Below are 23,114 nucleotides of genomic sequence, written 5' to 3'. Positions count from 1 at the left end.
TCTGCACCGGTGTAATAGAGAAGCTGAGTTTTAGGTAACGGAAGCAGTGATGGGAAAGCCACGCTTCTGCTGCTTCCACTGTTTCTGCTGACAAGAGCCATTGCTGCAGAGTCTGGAATTTCCAGTGTTCTTTCCAATCCAACTGGTAGTGTCCCGATTATAAAAGACAGTGCTGCCCTTGGTGTCCGCTCCGTACTGCAGGATGGTTCTCAAAGCTACTCCTAAAAGCTCAGCGTGGTCCCTCCAGCCTCCTGAGTAATTCTGTAAACACCATTAAATCTCCTTCAGCCTAAACTCGCTAGGGAGCTAGAGTGAATTATGTCTCCACCATTGAATCCTGACCAATACAGCATCAGAGAGGTGGAAACTTGACCATGACTGAGGGGTAACATGTCTCATTATCAAATATTGTATATTTTTTTACAAAAAAGTATAGAGAAAAATATGACAATATCTCTGTATCCACCACCTAGATTAAGAAAAAAAATTACAAATAACATTGATGACACCCTGTTTCCCTTTTACCATTTGAAGCCCCTTCTCCTACCCCAAGGACCTATCATCATGAAATGCCTATACATGTGTTTATAGTTTTACTTCTTATGTAGTCCTGCACCCAATATAGCATGATTTTGCATGTGTCCTTCCACAACACTTTCTGTTGCTCAACATTAAGTTTTTGAGATTTGCCAGTACTGATATTTGGTTGCCTCTTTTTTTTTTTTTTTGCGGTACGTGGGCCTCTCACTGTTGTGGCCTCTCCCATTGCGGAGCACAGGCTCCGGATGCGCAGGCCCAGCAGCCATGGCTCACGGGCCCAGCCGCTCCGCGGCACGTGGGATCTTCCCGGACCGGGACACGAACCCGCGTCTCCTGCATCGGCAGGCGGACTCTCAACTGCTGCGCCACCAGGGAAGCCCCTCATTTTATTTTTTTAATGGCTGGATGGTATCCCGTACATGAATGTATTTCATGCATGATTTTATCACAGTTTAGTCTGCTATTGATAAGGGACATAGTTTAACTTTCTAAGGCATTTCAAATGTCTTCAGAACAGACAGGTTAGAGACAAGTGCCTTGGCTGAGCAAATCGCTAGAGCATGATCATCATGGGGTTCCACTCTGCTGTCCCCAAGACATACCTCAGAGGCTGCCCACGATAGCCAAGGCCTCATGACAGACAGAACCAGACTTGCTACCAGGAAATGAAAATCAAGATGAAGTGGATAACTGGCTTATGAAGTCCCCGAAGCCACGTCCCCCAGGTTCTGGGAAGATGTTGATGAGCTCACTGACCAATCATGGAGAAATTCCAACACTTTTGCCAGGAAATCTGGATGAAAGGATTCAGGAGCATTTATCCCCAGGGCTTAAAATTAGTTAATTACTCTGTCACCCAAAGTTACTGAATCGTAAAAAGTGGAGATACATTTGCTATGATTCAGTTCTGGTCAGCAGACCTTCCCCTGCGGAGCATTGTGGGGAGAGGAGAAGAGAGCAGGGCTTTGCAGTGGAGCACACCCCTTCCTTTCACCTTCTATGTACGACCTTGGACAAACAGCTTCCTATCTCTGAGCTTTGGCCTTGTCTCTAAATGGAATATTAAAATAATACTAAGTGGACGTGGTTGACTTGGTAGCCCATTCCCACTTCTTTGGGTAACAGCACCCAGATTTCCTTCTGGGGAACAACCCCTGCCCCACTCATAGTCCATACATTTCGGGTGGTGCCTCTACCCTTTGCTTCAGGGGCGGATGTGGGTCTCAGGCCTGGGTAACGAGATCACCCGTGACCCTGGTCCTCGCCGTTTGTTCAGAGGCGGGCACATGATGCAGTCAGTGTCAATGAGATGCAATGATACTTTGGCTGGCACTTCTGGGGCTCTTTCCTGCTAAACTTGAACTTGGGAGCCTGGAGTTGCAGGGAGTCATCAAACTTCCTACAAGAATGAAGGCCATACGGTAGACTGCATTGTTTAGAGGTAGAAAAAAATCCAAGTCCTAGTGGCATTATTTGAGTGCCTAGATCAAGTTATACTGAAGGCCAAGGTCAACTCTTGGGATTTTTAGTTTCTTATTAAGCTGTTTATTTGTTTTACTTAAACCAGTTTGAGTTGGGCTTTCTGTCACTTACAGGATAGTAAGCTTTGACCAACACTGTCTCATTAGGCAACTGTGAGGATTAATTGAGATGACATGAATGATGCCTACTATGGACCAGATTCCCTTCCCCTGCCTTGTTCTTGCTCTGATCCAAATTTATCTTCATTTAATTCCTTCTTTTTTGGGGGGGGGGGGGGCGCCGCACTGCGCGGCTTGTGGGATCTTAGTTCCCTGACCAGGGATTGAACCTGGGCCCTCGGCAGTGAGGGCGTGGAGTCCTAACCACTGGAACACCAGGGAACCCCCTTCATTTAACACCTTTAAAAATTTTATGTAATTCTAGGGCTTCCCTGGTGGCGCAGTGGTTGAGAGTCCGCCTGCCGATGCAGGGGACGTGGGTTTGTGCCCCGGTCCGGGAAGGTCCCACATGCCGCGGAGTGGCTGGGCCCGTGAGCCATGGCCGCTGAGCCTGCGCGTCCGGAGCCTGTGCTCCGCATCGGGAGAGGCCACAACAGTGAGAAGCCCGCGTACTGCAAAAAAAAAAAAAAAAAAAAAAAAAAAAAAAATTATGTAATTCTAAAATCATTCTGGGCTTCTAGAAATGTCTCAAAACTATGATATATTAGATACTTGAAAAAATTAAAATGCTTACCTTAACCATATGGTCCAGCAATCCCACTCCTGGGCATATGTCCAGAAAAGATGAAAACTCTAATCTGAAAAGATATATGCACCCCAATGTTCATAGAAGCACTATTTACAATAGCCAAGACATGGAAACAACCCAAGTGCCCATCAACAGATGACTGGTTTAAGAAGATGTAGTATGTAAATATATATATTACTCAGCCATAAAAAAGAATGAAATATTGCCATTTGCAGCAACATTGGTAGACCTAGAGATTACCATACTAAGTGAAGTCAGTCAGGCAGAGAAAGACACATATTGTATAATATCACTTATATGTGGAATCAAAAAATAATACAGATGAATCTATATACAAAACAGAAACAGACTCACAGACATAGAAAACAAACTTATGGATACCAAAGGGGAAAGGCGGGGTCAAAATTAGGAGTATGAGATTAACAGATACAAACTACTATACTTAAAATAGGTAAACAACAAGGATTTACTGTATAGCACAGGGAAATACATTTAATATCATATAATAACCCATAATGGAAAATAATCTGAAATATATATGTATCTGGATCACTTTGCTGTACACGTGAAACTAACACGATATTGTAAATCAACTATACCTCAATAAAAAATTAAATAAAAGTTTAAAAGATGCTTAGCTTAGGAAAGATTGCTTGGCAAAATAATAGATTTCTCAAAATACTTAAGGAGCTATCATAGGGAAAAGAATTAGACTTCAACTTGAAGAGCAGTGTTGGGCGACTGGGCGGAAGTCAGCAGAGGATGCATGGCTTCGACGTGAGGACAAACCGTCTAGTAACAAGCTCTGAATCGCACCTCTGAGGTAGAGGTTTCCCATCACAGGAGACGATCATGTTGAGAATGGACAGCCACTGACTCTTGTAGAGGGGACTCCTACTGCTACTCCTACTTCAAGGGCACAATTACATGGTGATGACCACTAAGCCCTCTCACTTACAGGATGCTAGAATTCTAAAGCGCCAAATACAACTACTACTATTTATGCCCTCAATATAAGAGTATCTCTGGGACTTCCCTGGTAGTCCAGTGGTAAAGAATTCACCTTCCAGTGCGGGGGATGTGGGTTCAATCCCTGGTCGGGGAACTAAGATCCCACATGCCAGAGGGCAACTAAGCCAGCGCACCACAACTACTGAGCCCGCGCATCCTGGAGGCCTAGAGTGAAGCCTGCAACACACAGCTAGAGAGAAGCCCGCATGGTTCAACGAAGATCCTGTGTGCCGCAACTAAGACCCGATGCAGCCAAATAAATAAATAAAATTTTTAAATGCTTGTTAAAAATATATATATGTATGTAAGAGTATCTCTGATTTTTCTATTGAAAAGGGGTTTTGAGCAATTCGAGGATATAAACTTTTAGGAAGGTGGAGGAATATTCAAATGTGTATTCATACCTTCAATTTATTATATCAGCTACATAAAGCTACATGTTTTTATATTATATAAAATTATCATATGTGAATTTTGAAAAGTTGCCTTTTCCATTCTCACATTTAGTGAAATAACATTCAAGCCCCTCACATGCACTGTGGCATTAGTTTCTTTATTAGAGTCACTTTTGAACTATGTAATGTGGGATTTGTTCAACAATGTTTAACTTTTAGAGCTGTGCCTTTATGACTATAAAAAATGACTCTAAGATAGACATTCTTGCAGGAAAAATACCTTTTTTTATTGTGAGTCTAAAGCTTTCTAGCCCCTAACCTCTCTGGTTTCATTGTAAGTGATTTTTTTAAAAGTGAGTTTTCTTAGAAACTCACCTATTACAATTTAGCAGAATAAACCATGCTTAGTAACTAATAGAATGTTCTCTGAATAAAGGAAGATACAAAATCACATATACAGAATGATCCAAAATATGATGAAAACTTAGGTACGTAGGTGCAAACAAAAATATGAGAAGGAATATACCAGAAGATTAGCAGTAGCCGTCTCTGAATTGTCATTATTATGTATGCCATTGTTTTATTTTTCATGCTTTTCTGTATTTCCAAGTTTTTGCAATCAGCAGGAGTACCTTTACAATGAGAAAAAAGAACTAGTTATAAAAATAAATGCCTAGGGCTTCCCTGGTGGCACAGTGGTTGAGAGTCCGCCTGCCGATGCAGGGGACACGGGTTCGTGCCCCGGTCCGGGAAGATCCCACATGCCTTGGAGCGGCTGGGCCCGTGAGCCATGGCCGCTGAGCCTGCGCGTCCGGAGCCTGTGCTCCGCAACGGGAGAAGCCACAACAGTGAGAGGCCCGCGTACCACAAAAAAAAAAAAAAAAAAAAAAGCCTGAGTGGTAGTTATAAAGTATAAACCACTATTCCAGCTTCTGTGATGTTTACAAGATGCAGTGGGACCAGGGGTCACAAACTCAAACACTTCCATGTCACATAAATGATGGAAGTGGGCTAATTATAATATAATAGCGAGTGGTGAGAACTGTGCCAAACTGGAGAATGTTTGCCTAATGAAAGTAGGGCAGCCGATTATTGTTAGGTAGGAATGTGAACCCAGTGGTATCAAATGCTCTGATATTGGATATATATGTAAAACTCCCCCCACCTTTTTTTTTTTTTTTTTAATAGTGAAGGTCAAACACAATCCTTGTTCCAGTTTGTCCTTGTCCGTGACCTCTAAGTTACACAGGGTTTCCGATCTCTGTGAATTGGTACTCAAACTGGCCTTTACTGCCAACTAGAGATTTTAATTGCCCTGTTCCTCTTCAGTCTTTCCAGCTCTCTGGTATCCTATTTCACCATTAGCACCTAGGTCAGTATTTCCCAACATGTGTTCCATGGAATACAAGCTCTTTGGGATGTTCTGTGAAAAGAAAAGGGAAGGTTCCATTATTAAATGTGTCTGAGAAACACCGCTTTATATTTCCCACCCAGAGGTTCACAGTGTACACTATCATTTTAAAGTCCCTGAGAAGTTCTGCAGTTTACTCAGCAAGTAAACTTTGCTTAGTCTAGCATTTCCCAAACTCGCTTGGCCATGGAATCCTTTGAGGCATAACTTCTATTAACATGTTATTGTTACAGATGTAGTGGACCATGGAACACAATTGCAGTAACACAGATCTAGGTTATTTGGAGCTCTCGGTGGAGAAAGTAACCCAAGGTAAATGAAGGTCAGATTTTTTTTTCCTGGTTGAGGAAATGGTTGAAGTTTTGCAAAAGAATAAAAAGAGAGAGGGTGTAAGATGCTGAGTGTATTATGACTCATCCATGTACCACATACTGAATACAGGTGCGGTCCTCAAAGCCAGACTTCCTGGTTTTGAAAGCCAGGTTCTGCTTCTTCTTAGTGATGTGACCTTGGGCAAGTTACTTGATTCCACTATGCTTCAGCTTCTTTGACATAAAATGTAGATAGTTATTGTGTTCATCTCAAGGAGTTGTACAGAATGAATTGTACAACTACACTGTGAAATGTAGAAACATTCCTGACGTTATGTAGGTGCTCAATAAATTTTTATTGTTATTCTCACTTCCCTGTTCACATTTGCTAGTGCATAGATAATAATAATGGCAATTATTAATATACCCTATGTTTGAATAGCTAACATATATTGGGAGCCTAGTATGTGCTAGACACTAGGCTAAGTAGATTAGCTCTTACACTCCTTACAAAAACTGTATGAGGTACATATTATTATTATTCCCACTCTATACCTATATGTCGGGAACTGAGGTTTGGAGAATTGATATGACTGGCCCTCGATTAAAGAGCTAACAATGAGAGAGCCAGGATAAACCCCTGCTGGTCAGACTTGAAATCCCACCCTTATAAATGCTGTATTCTGCTTCCTCGAAGGCCCAAGTCTTCACAATTTAGAACAAGAAGAGACCTCGAAGATGAGTTACAGAAAATTCACTGGTGCCTCTGTTTTACTGAAACTAAGGTCCAGGGGGTCGTGTGACCCACCTGAGGTGAAATAGATGAGTGCAGAATTGGGATTAAAAGAAAGAAAAGAAGGAAAGAAAGAAGGACAGATGAGGGAGATCCAGAGGAGAGGTGGGAGGATGAGCCCAAGACTTCTTATGTTGGTCATGAAGGGGATGAGAATATGCCACCCCAAAATATACCATTTTGGCATAAGGATTATTCTGAGCTGAAGGCAACTGAGAATCAGCAGATGCAAGAAAAGCGCTGTATCCTCCTCCTTTCTGTCTAAAAAGGCAGGGCATAAATTTCCCTTTGTGAAGATGTCTCCACTCCCTTCTTCTGTACTAGGAAGAGGAGATGACTCATTGCTAGAGATAATAGAACTTGAATCTGCATTAACAAACCTTACTGGAAGAATACTTATCTTCCATTAGTTTCACGCATATGTATCCCTTCACACAAGTTACCACCCCTAGAAGCCCAACCATTTTCCTTCATCTTATCACTTCTCCACAATTATTTTTTTCTTTGTTAAACTGGTACACAAACTCTCAGGGCTAACTGTCTTCCTTTTCTGTGAGACCCTTGTGTACATATAAAAATTAAAATATTAACAACCAACAACATTTTTATGCCCTTTCTCCTGTTAATCTGTCTTGTGTCAGTTTAATTTGCAGGACTCTCGATACTGAACCTAAAAGGGTAGAGGACAGTTTTTCCCTCCCTTACTGCCACATGCAGTTAGAAGAGCCTGTTAGTCATCTATAAAGATGGTCAAGAAATCAGTTGAGGGACTTCCCTGGCGGGCCAGTGGTTAAGACTCCATGCTTCCACTGCAGGGCACACGGGTTCCATCCCTGACTGGGGAACTAAAATCCCGCATGCTGCGTGGTGTGGCCAAAAAAAAAAAAAAAAGAAGTCATTTGAGTCTTCAAGCCTGGAGCTCAAGTGCCAGGTTGGGTTTACACCATCAAGTACACTTCCAGATGCATCTCCTATCCCAGGAGCCATACTAGACACGCCCCTCCCATCGCCCCTCATATCTTATGGAATCTCCAACTCCTGGAGGCCCTCCCTCCATGAAGCTTCTATAGCATGTGCACTTCTCTCCACCCCTTTTCACCTCCACCCTAAGCAAGTCGACCATCATCTCTCCCATGGATGCCTATACCAGCCTTCAGCTTGGACTCTATTCCAGGCTTGCCCCTTTCAATCCAACCACCATACTATTGCCAGGGCAAATTTGGTCATATCCTTCTTCTGCTTAAATATCCTTCCATTACTTTCTTTTTGCTCCAAACTCCAGGCTTACTAATGCCCTCTTTGGCCTCTGCTCAGCTCCCCAATCTCACCTCCTCTAGCTATACCCCACAATGTGCCATGTTCTCTCCCTTCTCCCTGCTTTGGCATATGCTATTTCCTCAGCCTGGAGTACTTTCTGTTCTTTCCACCTTCTTCATCCCACTAATTCACATCTGTGTTTCAGGTTTTCCTCTAGAGACCCTTTCCTGCCCCCACCTCTGGGCAAGTTCCCTCCAAGGGTCCTCATCAAAGCATCATCTCATTGAATTGTAATTGTCTCTACCTATCTGTCTCCCCCAGCAGAATGGGAGCAACCTGAGTGCAGGATGCATCTTTGTCCAATGCCTGGCACATAATAGATAGATAAGACATACTTTTTTTTTTTAACTTCTAAATTTATTTTTGGCTGTGTTGGGTCTTCGTTGCTGCTCCTGGGCTTTCTCCAGTTGTGGTGAGCGGGGGCTACTCTTCGTTGTGGTGCGTGGGCTTCTCATTGCGGTGGCTTCTCTTGCTGTGGAGCACAGGCTCTAGGCGCATGGGCTTCAGTAGTTGTGGCACATGGGCTCAGTAGTTGTGGCTCGCGGGCTCTGGAGCGCAGGCTCAGTAGCTGTGGCCCACGGGCTTAGTTGCTCTGCGGCACGTGGGATCTTCCCTGACCAGGGCTCTAACCCGTGTCCCCTGCCTTGGCAGGCGGATTCTCAGCCACTGCGCCACCAGGGAAGCCCCAAGACATGCTTTTTGAATGAGTTAATGAATAAGCAGGCAACTGATACTAATTTATACCCTTGCAGTTTAGATTCCCATCACCCTGACCTCACTCGGCATTGTTATTAGACAGCATTTGTTGTAGGCTGTGAGTGCCAGCTGCATATTTAAGTTGGGATCACCTACAACCAACTTTCTTAGAACGTGCAATCTATGACATTTCTACCAAATTTTATATATAGCTGTTTGGTTTGTGTTACTTGGTTCCAGGGGGAAAAAATATCTTTCCATGTCCAAATTCTGAGCTCCCAGCTTCTAGCTGGGCTGCGTCACTGGCATACGTGGCCTGGTGCCAGGGAGAGGAGAAGCCAGTTTACTCATTCAAGTGGGGCACATTCATGGAAAGCTGACTCCGCAGCCAAAAAGACAAGGAGGGTGTTGTGTCTGTCCATCTGGGGCAGTTTTAATAAAGGAATCTGAAAACCAATCCTTCTCAGTAGCCTCATCTGACAAAACTGGATGCCCCAATCCAGGCCCAGACAGCTTCACCTCAGATACCCTCCTTTTAGAAGGCCTGGTTGCTGGGAAAGAGAATCTGGATGGCCAGATAAAATACAGAGCACCCAGTTAAGTGTGAATTTCAGATAACAATGAATAAATCTGGAGTATAAGTATATCCCACATACTGCTTGGGACATACTTAAGCTAAAAAAGTGACTCACTGTTTACCTGAAATTCATCTTACCTGGGCATCCTGTATTTCCATTCGCTAAATCTGGCAACTTAAATGAGGCTGGGGGTTGGGATTCAGAATGGGCATGTTTTCTCAGCAGGCTCCCTCTGCCACTAGGCTGCCCAGGGATAATGTGTGGATTCCAGGCTTGGGAGGAGGGGTTTGAACAGTCAGAAGTTGTCTCCTTTGAGGGTACAGGACTGGGTCATGTTGTGTGGTAAACAGAAAGAGGTTCCCAATCTCAGCTGCATGTGAGACTCACAGGGGCGGCTTTAAAAACATCTCAAAGCACAGGCCACACCCAGATCAGTTAAATCAGAATCGCTGGGAATGGGATACAGGCTTGGGTATTTTTTAAGGCCCCCGCCCCCTCCCCCCGCCAGAAGATGCCACTGTGTAGCTAAGGTTGAGAAACACTGACCTACAACCTCTCCTCCCCTTGCATGAGTCACATGCTAATCATCTTCTGGCTTTGCAGAGTGTGATAATCTGCCATTCAACTAGCAAAGGAGCAACGAGGCCAGGGGCCCTAATCAATGGAGTCTGGTATCTGTCGCCAAAAGAAATGGAACTGCAACTCCCGACCTGGCCACATACTAGCTGTAAGGCCTTGAGCAAGAGGTGCTTTTATGGCTCCGAATGTCAGCCTCCAGTTTGTAAAATGGAACCGCTAAAGCAGAGCTAATGGTGACTCATCTGCCTGCTTTGCAAAAGGGCAGCATGAAGATAAGAGGTGGGCAAAATGTAAGAAGTCACTGAAATGCCTGGTGAAATGCCTGGTGAGTTCCAAGTCTCTAGAAAATTCAGTTGTCATCATGCTGACAACCTTCCGGGCTCAGGAGCAGATCTCAGGGTTAATATTCAAAAGAACTAAACGAGAATCAGAAACTGCATTTTAACAAGATCCCCAGGTAATACGCAGGTAGATTAAAGTTTGAGAAACACTTAGGATACAAATCTGGATTCAGTGGACCTTGAGGGGCTGGGGCCCGAGAACCTGATTTCTAGCAAGTTTCCAACGGGTGCCAGGCTGCGGCACGTGGACCGCACCTTGAGCAACGAGGGTTTAGAACAGTGATTCTCAGCTCTGGCTGTTGTCTGGGATCACGTCTGGGGCACATCTGACCCTACTTCAGGCCTATTGAATCAGAATCTGGGGTGCGCCCTGAGCATAAGCATTTTTAAAGATCTCCCGAGGTATGGTCAGATGCACCTGTTTTCCAGACCCCTGGAAAACCTGGCTCAAAACTGTGAAGGCAAACAGCTGCTTTCTTGTCCGTGCTCCCAGCATCCACTTGCTGTGTTGCTTTAGGATAGCTCTACAGCCACCTTTCTTTCCATTGCCAAGTCCTAAAATAGATCACACCCGGGTCACCCCAGGCCTGAGCCAGCACTTGGACGATGGCCCCTGAGCCTCTTCTAGCTAGCACGCCCTTCTCAATCCGTCTCATGCACCCCTTTAAGATCCATCATCCTGAAGCATTATACTTCACTGGCTGGGAAACTTCCAGTGTCTTCCAAGCGCTGGTGGACTGGAAAATGCTTAAATATTGCCCCCTGCCCCTAGCCCTGGGAAAAAACAATCCTGTGATTTGTACCGTTTGCTCTTAACTGTGCTGCTCACGTAGGAAACACCCACTCACGGTCGCTCTTCAGGAACAGTGGCGAATCTTCCTCTGGGACTTCTAATTAGTGTGCGGAAAGAGTCCTTTGTGGTCCACAGAGGAAAGGCCACTCTCCCTGAGAAGTCATTACGATGATGAGAGCTTCCCCATCTGTAAAATGGGCGTCAATGAGACTACTTGTTGACAGAGTTCATGAGATGAAAAGGCTTGTGATGGGACAGGATGCTGACCAGTCTGGCTCAGGGGCCAGTTCTGAGTTTGCTGGAGGTGGGGCAGGGGCAGGTGTGGACTAAGGAGGCTGGGGGCTTCCCCCTTCCCTCACTCAGCTGGAATCCAGTGCGATACAGGAAATGGGGCGACGTGAGGGGGAAAGCAGAGATTAGGCTCTTGTGTAAGTGTGTGTGTGTGAGAGCATGTATGAATGTGCATGTGAGAGTGTGTATATTTATGGGGGCAAGAGTACTGTGTGTGTATGTGTGAATGTGTGTACAATTGTGTGTGTGTGTATATTCATCGCCAGGGTGGACAGATAAGGTCCCAGCCTTGAGGTCAGGAAGAAATCACAAATTCCAAGAACGCCTTAGGCCGAAGCTCAAGTAGTTATCCCTCGGGTGATGTTGCTGTTCTGTCTTTCATCCAGTGCCCTGTGCAGCCCCTCTGGGGTCCAGATTCCACTGCTGGGGGAAGGGGACCAGAGTGTGGCCGTCAGCATCCCCTTTCAACCAAAACTGCTCCTCGTGTACCTATTTTTACATCAGATTTCCTTACAGATTTCACTTCAAAGGAAGGGTCAATGGCTTACAAATGCTTCAAAAACACATTTTAGGGGCAGGAGAAAAAAGTAAATGAAAAGGGATCTCCCCAGTGTCAGAATAGCATACAGTTAAGGAACACAAATGTTAGGGACAGACGGCCTAGGTCGCAGCTCTGTGATCTTGGGCAAACTGCTCATATCTCTGTGCTATTTCCTGAACAGTAAAACACAGATGATAATAGTAGCTGCCTCACAGGGTTGCTGTGACGATTAAATGTGTTTGTACGTGTAAAGCACTGGGGGTGGCAGCGGGGACATGGTGAGGGCTCTGATCTATCTTCTATTATTACTGAAGGCTACGATTTCTCCTTGTCAAACTTGCCAGGTGCAGTGCCTGATACTTCCACATACATTTCTCTATGGCACCTTCTCAACCACCCACTAAACTAAAAATATCGTTGACCCATTTTACAGATCAGGACATTAAGGCTTAGGGAGGTAAGTGGAAGAATCAGAGCTGGAGCCTCCATCCAGGCCCTCCAAGCCTAGGGCTTCCCGCTGCTGACCCCTAGACAGGAAGGAGGAGGTGTTTCGTGGGCAGATCTGGTCCCCCAGCTCGGCCCTTCTCCACACTGTGTCATCGTCCACCGTCACTCTATCCATCCAGGCAAGTGGCCAACTCCAGGGATGAGCTCGTCTACCCCCCAAACAGCGGGAGCAAGAAGGCCCAGCAGTGACCAGTGGAAGCTGATGACCTGCCCAGTGTCAGGAGGCCCCGGTAGCCAGCAACAGGTTTAAAGTTTTTCTAAGCTGTGCCCAGTGATGTAAGTCAGTGTCTCCCCAAATGCTTTCTGGGAATCTCTGTTTCAGAACCCCCAGGGGCCTTCATTAAAATGCAGATGTCTTGGCCCCTAAAGTACTGAATCTCTATCTTGAGAGAAGAGGCCTGGAATCTGAGTTTAACAAGCACCCCAGGGGATTCCGACGCTTCAAAGGGGAGATCCCTGTGTTCCAGCCCTGCGCAGGATGGGGGCAAGATGGGTTAGCTCCTCTGACCTTCTCTCCGTACCTCCTGCCCCGGACCCAGGCTCACCCCCCTCTCTTAGAACCCTGGCCCCAGAGCCGTGAGGCCTTTCCTGCCCAGGCACCAGGCCCACCTCCCTCTGCAAAACTCTGCTGGTGTGAACCCAGGTCCCACGAGTCTTCCGTGAGCTGTGCTGCTGGGTTTGCGTTCTGCCTCAAAATCTTCTTCTCCCACATGTGATTGTCCCTCTTTTTTCCCCTCCCATTTGTCAGGTTGAACCCCCTCTACCCCATGACACCATGATGGCCTTTTCTTCATCTGTCAAATGGAGGCGACGACCTCGTATTTCTCTCCTGGCCCCTTTCTAGATGCACGGCCACCGCACCCCACGCGCCACACCTACACATTTTCATGAAGTGATTATGGATTGGGCGGGGGGACAGAGGGGTGATAAGTGGAGAGAGATGTGTACCTGAGGAGATTCTCAAAGTCTGGGTGAGAACAGCGGGATTTCTGGGGCCCAAATTGTGGCTCTCTTCCTCACGGGAGGGTACCATGACCCTGCCAGAATAAGGAACGTGAACGTGGGCCAGAGGAGAAGGCAATTCCACAGAAAGTGTAAAGAATATAAGATCTGACAGGACTTTGTTGGGAGGTGTTTTGTAAAAAGAGAAAATGCAAGGATGCTCTTCCTTCGGTAACTTGTTGTACAAGTCCTGGATCTATGAGGAAAGTAGAATGTGACCCAACTGAATGCAGGTACGAAGCAGGGGGCTTCTTGAAGACTGAGCAGGAAGCAGTATTGAGCAAGGGCCTGGGCTCTGGCGTTCGATCCATCTGGGTGCTCAGTGCAGGCCCATTACGAGCTGTGTGGACTCGGACAAGGTACTTAACCTTTCTGAGCTTCAAGTCCCCATTTGTAAAATGGTGACAGTCACAGCAACACCTCATGGGTTTGCGGTGAAAACCAAATGAGATCAAGCATGCACCAGGCTTAGCCCAGTTGAGTGGCATTTACTACGTGTCCAATGTCGTAGCCAAAAGACCACGATTGCTACTCTTTCTGAACGTCTCCAAACTGACAGTTCAGGGAGGGTCAGGACTGAGCCATTGACCAAAACACAATTGCAGGTTCTGGTCCCCAGGTGTGAAGAGGAAAACGAAGACGTGTGATTGTGAACCATGATGATATATTAAATCCCTTATAATAATACAGAGTAAATCAATATCTATAGGCTGGGCTTAGACATCTTCCCAACAAGCAGCAGTTTTGCTTCCGTTCCAATGTTCAAGCCCATTCTCGTGGGGGATCTCTAAAGCTTAGAGACTATTTTTCTCTCTACCTACTAATCTCCTGGAGGAAAATTCAAATTCACCAACAATAATATGAACCACATCAGTAGCAATGACAATGCCCTGGGCGAAGCGGTAGGTGATCACTGTTCATTTAATCCTCAACAACCCTCTGAAGTGCGTGCCATGACGCCCCATCTCCATCTTAGGACACTGGTGTTGGGAGAGCATCTCTCCAAAGTCACACAGCAGGTATGAGGCGCAGCCAGGGCAGGACTCCCTGCCTGGGCTTGTGAGCCTTCCGTCACACGGCTTCCCAATATTAGTCAAACGGTCATAGGGAGAAATGCTGCCGGGGACAGAGAGAGAGAAGGAGAGAAGAGACTAGAAAACTCTGAGGGTTGGATAATAAACAACGAGCCCTGAATCATCCACCCTGTCTCTGAAATTAAGACTAGAAGCAACCAAACGGGGATGAGACAGCAGACCAGGAACTTTCAAGTCAGGGTCAGGGTCGGGGTATAATCTCTCCCTGACATCCTGCTTTTTCATGTGACCCTTGTGATTAAAGTCAAACTCTCAGAGCAAAGTCTGACTGTGACAGCCTGTTTGTCCCTGGCCACTGGTATGTGGAAAGAGGGTAGGGAGGGCAATGTGCCTTCCCGGGCAGTGCCCCAGGGGGGTTCTTTGTGCTGCGAGGGCGCTCTTGAGGTGGGAAGCTGTGATGGGCAGAAGATGCTGGCAGTGAACCTGATCCAAGATGGCGACAGAAGACTCAAGTGGCCCAGAAGGGAGGGAAAGGAGATGTCCCGGATGAAGGTGGCAAGGATGAAAAGAAACCCAGTCAAACTTTCTGCAGAGGACCCAGGAATCGGGAACGGAGATGGGAACCAACCTCTTCTGACTGCCCACAGCCTGGGTACTAGGCTCCCTCTCCCACCTCCCAGGAGCCCAGAGGCCTCCTTCTCCCAGGACACATTGAAGAAGGGGACTTTGACACTATCATGTAGGAACTGGAAGAAATGTGCTGCAAGATAAGATCCTGCAGTTCTGGAAACCAGAGTTTAGAAGATGGGAAGAAGGAAGGAAGGAAGGAAGGAGGGAGTTAGGGAGGGAGGGAGACAGGAAGTTAGTTTCAAGTTTAAAAATAAGTTATATTGTTTTCTACCCCCAAAACACACACACACAAAAAGTGTTCAAATCTACCACAGCTTTCTCTAACTAGAAACTCTTCTGCTCCACTTAAGCATATGTTTAGACCTCATGGAGTACGTTGGAGAGGGGCAAAAGGGCAAAAGACCTTAAAATTCCAGGCATTTGGTCATCCACACAAGATCACTGAATCTCAAACCAACATACTGATGGTGTAAGCTAATGGGGAGGGGAAATGCTTAATGACGGTATAAACCAAGGGAAATTTTATTTTAAGGACAACTTATAGAACATACACATACATACCTCAAACCCCTAGGGTGGTCAGAACCAAAAATATAAGTATGGTAAGCAAGACATAGACTCACAGTGAGTCATCAGTAGATCCAGGAATTCTTTACATCCTAGGAAAAATGGTCTTTTCACAAACAATCCTCAGAGCTGCTATCAGAGACAGAACAACACACAGTTGCTGAATGAGCACTGAATTGGCAGTCAGATAGCACCAGGTACAAATTCCAGCTCTGCCTTACTGTTACCCTAATTGCCCTGTGTGAGTGCCTTCATCTCTCCAAGGCTCAGCGTTCTGAGCTGTAAAATAGGGTTCATCGAGTTGTAAGAGATAAGGACATTGAAATATTTATTGAGCACCTATTATGTGTCAAGCCCTATTCTAGGCAATGGGGATACAGAATGAACAAAACAAAGGTCTGCCTTCGTGGAGCTTATAACCAACAGGGGCAAGATGAACACGAAACACACAAACCAAGAAAGGCAGAGTAGATCAGATGGTGATGGGGGGCGATGGGCAGGAGTGAGAGGGAGGCTGTTTGATTTAAGGCAGTCAGGAAAGGCTCATGATATAAGAGACATGAGCAGTGAATCATGCAGATATCTGGGGGAAGAGGGTTCCTGGCAGAAGGAACAACAGAGCAGAGATCTTGGGGCAGGAGCTGCTTGTGTTCACGTAACCGGGAGACCGACATAGCTGGAACAGATGGACCCAGGTGGGGTGAAGAAAGAGATAAAGTCAGAAGGTGTCTGAGGCCAGGAGGCAGGAAAGACAATCTGGAGTTTACTGTGGGTGAGCTGGGAAGCCAACAAAAGGATGTGATTGGCTTCTATTTAGAAAGGATCATGTTGCTGCAAGAAGAAGAGACAGTAGGGGGTAACAGCAAAAAGAGGGAGACCAGTGAGAGGCTACTGAAGTAATCCAGGCAAGAGACGATGGTTGTTTCAGGCACTTGGGTTTAACACCTAGAAGCACAGAGTCGCAACTTACTGAAATGAGGAAAACCAAGAGGGGTAGGTTTGCAGAGAAGAAATCAGTTCTGTCTGGGGCATATTGTAGTTTGAGAAGTCTACTGGACAACCAAGTGGGAATGCTGGGTCAACAGTTGCCTATATGTGCCTGGAGTTCAGGGCAGTTTTTAATGCCATGGGTTTGGATATGCTCAACCAGGGACTAAGAACAAATGGAGGAGAGAAGAGTTCAAGGACTCCAGGGCTTAAGAGGTCAAGGAGATGAAGAGAAGAAGCAAAGAAGACTAGGAGTGGCTGGTGTGGTAGAAGGAGAATCAGGGTCCCCAAGGAGTCTATGCCAGCAGTTGGTAAGTTTTCTCCATAAAGGGACTCATAGTAAATAGTTTCGGCTTTGTGGGCCATCTGGTCTCTGTTGCCACCTCTCAGCTCTGCCACTATAGCATGAAAGCAGCCATAGATGATATGTAAATGAATGACCATGGCTGTGCTCCCATAAAACTTTATTTGCAAAACAGGCAAAGGGCTGGATTTGGCCTACAGACCAAACCTGTAGTTTGGCCTACAGTAGTTTGGCAAACCCTGGTCAACACAGTGTGGACTGAAGACAGGATGCTCTGGAAGCCAAGTGGACAAAGTGTTGCAAGGGCTTGGAGGGATAAATGGTATCAAATGCGGCTGACAAGTTGAGTCAGATGAAGAAGAAGAATCGGCCACTGGCTGTAGGGACACATCAGTCATCAATGGCCTCAACAAGAGCCTTTTCACTGGAGTGATGAGGGAGTCTGATTGGAATGGGTTCAAAAGAAGCTGGTAAGAGAGCGTGGGCATAAACACCTCTTTCGAAGAGTTTTAGTTCCGGGCAAAAAGGAGGTGTTCAATAAATGGTTATCCCTTTTCCATAAATGGACCTAAGATCCGGCAGTTATTATTTATATAGAACTGCAGCGTTTACAAGGCACGTGCACAGCGTTGGGACCATACAGTGATGGCAACGGAGCATTTTCACCTAAGTTTCAAGGAACTCAAGTTAGCTATTTGGATTCACAAGAAAAACAGAACCTTGGGGTCTAGAGTTGAGTTAGAAGCCACGAAAATATGGCTGGAATTTGGTGGAGTGATGCGCAGGCACCATTCCCAGAGGCCATTGTATTACACATCCCAAACACGGGTGCTGCCACTTATTTCTACCCTGCCCTGTGATGAAAAAGACTTGAGACAGGTATCTGCCTCGTGGTTAGAACACATCCGCGCTTGGTCAAAATATTACATTCTGAACTCAGACAGCTGCCTGCACAGTCTATGCCGCCAAATGAGTTTTTTCATTAAATGGGGTGAGTTATCAACATGGGGTCCATCCAGTGAAAAAGCCTAAATTTATGTCATACTTTGTTTCCCAGGGAGCCCAAACTATTTCATATAAATTACCTCATTGATCTCCAAAGCCCTTGCGTAAGATTTAGAACTATTATTTCTTTTTCATCTTGACACCTAGTCTGTAGGAGGGCAATAAATATTATGTTCTGATGTTTATGATGTGGGACTGAGGACTCTGTCAGTGAAATTCGTGTTGTGGCTTTAGCCTCTGAGAGGACCCCTGGAGTGGGGAGATGAGTAGAAGTTTGGTCTAACAGACTGTTCCAGGCATGTTTCCCGGGTCCACACACCCACAGCTCGTGCTTGCATGGGGGACCACATCTTGTGCCTTATGAGCCTGCTTCCTTCTGCATTCCCCCTCACCAACCACAACGCATTGGACCGGGAATGGGTCCCATCCCAGAGCAGTCAGTCTGTTAGCTGAACTAAGCCTATGTCTATGCCTGGCATGACATGATGATCTGGGCCAATGCCAGCCTCTCCTGGGAGAGCATTTCCCCACGAGACACAAGGAGACAGAGAGGAATAGACACAGAGGGAGAGCCCCACCACATTTGACGGTGCAATCCCAAAGTGCAGATCCATGAATTTCTGGATGCTAGAGGTGCCTGGCACCATCTTGGATACAGATGCCTGACAGGTCCATTCTCAGGGACCCTGGACCCCACTGTAGCCCCACTTCTTACCTTTCTAGGAGAGTCTATCTACATCATCACTACACAGATAGGTCTGAGCCCAGCTCTTTTTCTTTTCTGGGGAGCATTCCAGGGGATCCTTGTTTCTTGTAGTCAAACATGCTCAACTCGAACCCTGATAAAACTGACCCACGTTGGCCAAGGCTTGGGAAACCCAAATAAGAAACTATCCCAATAGTCCACTGCTTTTGAACTTCTGTCTGCTTACAAACACACACCAGGTGGAGGGGGCAGAAGCAGGGTGCCCAGGGCCCCTCTCCCTTTGTCTTTCTTCTCCCCAAAGTTCTGCACTGTTCTAGACCATCTCTATTGCCTCACACCCAGAGACTCACCCTGCCCTAGGTCATCTTTGGTTCATGTATTCAACAAACATTCACTGGGTACCTACTATAAGCTCACCATCCTAGGCACTAGGGCTAGAGGAGTGAAAAAGACAGACCTAATCCTTGCCCTACAGGGCTACAATCTGGAAGGAGACACAGACCATCACTCAAGCAAGTATATTACAATGTCATGTGGCCTAACAGAAGAAATTGTGGGTAGTGGGAAACACAGAGCAGGTGAAGCAAATGCCCATCTTGGAGAAATCATGGAGGACTTCCTGGAGGAAGCAATACCTAAGCTGACACTTGAAGAGGGAGTTGGCATTACTCAAAGTGGTGGCAGAAGGGTGTTCAAAGCAGAGGAAGTTATACCTGCAAAGGCCAGGCCACACCAGGGCCCCTTGAGCAATCAGATTAAGGTGAGACATAATCCAGCGTTCCCCACAAGGATGCCCTAGTGGGAGACTGGACTAGTCACACTTCCAAGTTCCTTCTCACCCATAGAGTCCTTGACTCTAGGTGAAGCCCACAATCTGGGTCCACCTCAGAGCTGACCTAAATTTCCATCCTGGACCCAGAGAATCTTTCAGTCAGAAACCAGAGCAAACACCAAGGCAGCCCCACCCACAGGGCCCCCGTTGACCAGCACCCACAGCAGGGTGAGAACTGAGGCTGCAGCCCATGGACTTGGGCTCATCTTCTGCCAGTGCAGGAGGGCACACCAGAGGCACAGCTTGTTTGAGGGGCTGTAGACACCCAGAGTCCCCCAGAAGAGGGATAATGACACATTTTCCCAAGGATCTTCCTTCCACCAAGGTGCACCTAGGGATTGATTCTACACATCTCACCAGCCCAGAATGGGGAGACACAAGATCTGGCCTTCATGTGTCCAGGATGTATGTGGTAGAGAGAATTCAGCTTTCTACTCTGCTCAGCTCTAGGGAAAACCAGCACATACTTCCCCCTTATTTCCTGCTACGGTGGTAAGAGTGAAGTGAGCTGAATCTGTATTATAAAAGTCTTAAGTTCCTACTGCAGGTTAGTGAGGGGAAAATAGCTCTCAGGAGCCAGTTTAGACTCTAGGCCATGGAATTCAACTCACGCCCAGAAAACAAGTATTTGCTGTGTACCAGATAGGTACTACAGCCATCATCCCCCTTTACAGGTGAGAAAACTGAGGCCCAGAGAGATGCAGTAACTGGCTTAAGGTCGTCCAGCTAGGAAGTGGGGAAGCTGAGATATGGATTCTGCTAATCTGCTACTAGAGGTCAAGAGTTAGAAGTCAGGAGCTATATCTATTTCACTTCCTCTGCAGAGCCCTTATCTCAGCACAGCTGGGGCCCTATACACACATCTTGTAAGCAGGTTTTAATGATGATCTGAAAACTAGATAGCCTTTCACTTCTGCAGCCAGAGCTCTACCTTTGTGCCGCTGAGGCTCTGGAACAAACTTTAACAGCTTAAATTGCAAATGTTTGCTGAACAAAACAATGAGTAAATAAGAATTGGTTTGGGCTTCATCTTCCTTCACTGTCCACCTCTTCCCTTGGCTGCTCTCTCAAAGCATCATTTCCCCCAGGACACTTCTTACCTCTGCAGAAAGTCTTCATTTCCACTGTCTTTCCACTTCCACCAACTGACACTTCTTCCTTTCCCCCTCCTCGCCACAATCCCCAGCCCCATTTGGACTCTGGGTTAAAATCATGGCTCAGCCACTCACTAGTTCTGTGACAGTGCAAAATGTCTTAACCTCTCTGAGTCTCTGCTTCCTGATCTGTTAAACAGGAGCTCATAGCCCTAACCTCTTAATAGCAGTGGATCAAAAAGAATAATGTAGAAAATCACTTGACAGGACCTGGCCCACAGCAGGTGCTCAAAGGGTTTTTGTCCTCAAGCATAAACCTTTGGACCTTCCCTCTATTAATCCCTCTACTCAAGGATAATTTCTTTTTAAAAATTGATTAATTAATTAATTAATTAATTTATGGCTGCGTTGGGTCTTCGTTGCTGCGCGCAGGCTTTCTCTAGTCGCTTCGTTGCAGTGCATGGCTTTCTCATTGCAGTGGCTTCTCTTGTTGCAGAGTACGGGCTCTAGGCACACAGGTTTCAGTAGTTGTGTCTCGTGGGCTCTAGAGCACAGGCTCAGCAGTTGTGGTGCACGGGCTTAGTTGCTCTGCAGCATATGGGATCTTCCTGGACCAGAGATCGAACCCATGTCCCCTGCGTTGGCAGGCGGATTCTTAACCACTGCACCACCAGGGAAATCCAAGGATAATTTCTTTTCTCAAAATATCTGGAAGGCACATGATTCTTTGATCTTGGCTTCGAACCAGTTCTAAGCTACCACACAGTTGCAAAGCCATAAAACAATTAGCCATAACTGCTATCAAACAATTAATTATGAGGAGTGTAAACAAGTGCTCAGGGTTCCAATTTACAGGCTAATAAGAGGGTATAGAAGTTTGCAGTTCTTTGAAGGCTCGAACCAAACGGTTTCCTGGAAACCCAATTGGCAGGAAAGCACAGCTGGAGGCTACATCCCTCTGGAGGCCATGCCACCAGGAAGTGGCCAACAGAATTGGGCCCTGAAAAAGCTGAGACTGAATTCTGATGATTGACATCTGAGGCCACTGGTTTCTCCCCAGGGATAGAAAGCTCTCTGGAGAGTTGGAGGAATAAGGACTTGAACGCAGGTGACTAGAAATCTGGAGAGATTGAGAGCCCCATGCAGGATCAGGAAACGGACCTCAGGAGTTCTGGTTTTCAACATTTGGTCCAAGCTGCATGACCCCAAAGAAGTCAATGAGTCTGAGTTCTTGGAACTGCCTTACTGGTCAGATAGCAAGACCTTCAGTTCTTCCTTCATTTCTCTGCCAACCAAGATTGTTTTCAGATCAGCAGTAGGAATATTGGAAGGGCTCTCTCCCCTCTGTTTCTAAGACCCTTCAGAATATCTTAGCAAATGTTTTGATTCAGACGATTTGCCAAGAAGGACTCTTTCCTTGGGATTTTCTCAACACTAAATATTTGAGTCGAATCTGAAGAGAAATTGAGATGTTCGGGAAGTTAAGAGAGAACTTAAGATGTTTTGGTTCCGCTCAATTTCGCTTGAGGGTCAACTCTTTGAGTTATAAAGCAAATACATCTGTATTTTGTAATATATTATTCTTATGTAATCTCTCGACTTCCAAACTTCAAGAAAAAAGGTTGGAGATAAGTTAAAGGGTTTCTATTTACTGTAACTTAACGATACAAAGTTTGACTAGAAAGAAATAGGGTGACTTTTAAACACTCCAAAGTTTTCATAATATTCAATAGAATGAGTGTTGGCTTCAGAGTGGTTACCTTCAGAGACTATGTTCCAATTTGAAAAGTGCTGTTATAACTCAAGACACATTCTGCAATTCCTCTTTGACGACTCTGCCTTCAAAGCCAATTTACAAGACACATACAAATCTACTTTGGACCCCAAGTAGCATGACATGATTTGTCTCCTCTATTAGTCTGGAGATTTGACTACAAATGGTTTGTGTCTATTTCTAAAAATCAAATCCACCTTCAAAAGATTAAGATTTGCCATCCCCAAGGATGTACTTAATTAAAAATGCACTGCGGGCTCCAAAAAGTAATTCTCAAGAGAGGGTTTCTAAAATGGGAACCAGAGAAGCATTGCTTGAAAGTGAAGCTTTCTAAGGCGGTGACTTTTAAGACCGCATACCTCATTTGTATGCACTGAATCACAAAGCCTAGAAGAGGCCATGAAGACAAGCTTGGGACTAGGGGGAGGAATCCCCAGTGAGCACTTCCTTGGCGTTGTGCCCCAGGTGCCTAACTCTCCTCACCCTAGTCCCCGGCCCTGGATCAAGATTTTCTAGCATAAGTTTACGCTGCCTTCCTCTGCCCCCGGCTTTGTTAAAAGCATCAATCATGTTACTTTATACTCACATCTTGGGAATAGGGTTCCGAACGATGGTAACAGAAACTGAAGGAGAAAACCACTGGGCAGGCTTATGTTGGATTTAGTGCCTCCACAGCCTGGTGGATGCTCTATAACGATGAAATGAACTGGACTCGAGATGCAATACTAAGAAATATATTTTAGGGAGTCCCCTGGTGGTCTAGTGATTAGGATTCAGAGCTTTCACTGCCGTGGCCTGGGTTCAATCCCTGGTCAGGGAACTGAGATCCCACAAGCCGAGTGGTGT

General features: G+C 46.0%; 1 protein-coding gene across 2 annotated transcripts in view; it reads right to left on the bottom strand.

The window, feature by feature from the left end:
- The window catches only part of SLC34A2 (solute carrier family 34 member 2), a 158,506-nt gene that overhangs the window by 74,560 nt on the left and 60,832 nt on the right, over nucleotides 1-23,114 (bottom strand). For both annotated transcript variants that reach the window (XM_079919656.1, XM_079919654.1), the window contains exon 3: nucleotides 2,755-2,818. In XM_079919656.1, the coding sequence (XP_079775782.1) occupies nucleotides 2,755-2,763 (9 nt within the window). In that variant the 5' untranslated portion in view covers nucleotides 2,764-2,818. The remainder of the gene's footprint in view (nucleotides 1-2,754; nucleotides 2,819-23,114) is intronic.

This window comes from Stenella coeruleoalba (assembly GCF_951394435.1).
Source record: "Stenella coeruleoalba genome assembly, chromosome: 4".
NCBI classification, from domain to species: domain Eukaryota; kingdom Metazoa; phylum Chordata; class Mammalia; order Artiodactyla; family Delphinidae; genus Stenella; species Stenella coeruleoalba.
Note: the sequence above shows the minus strand (reverse complement) of the source record. Positions and strands in the feature narration are given on the sequence as shown.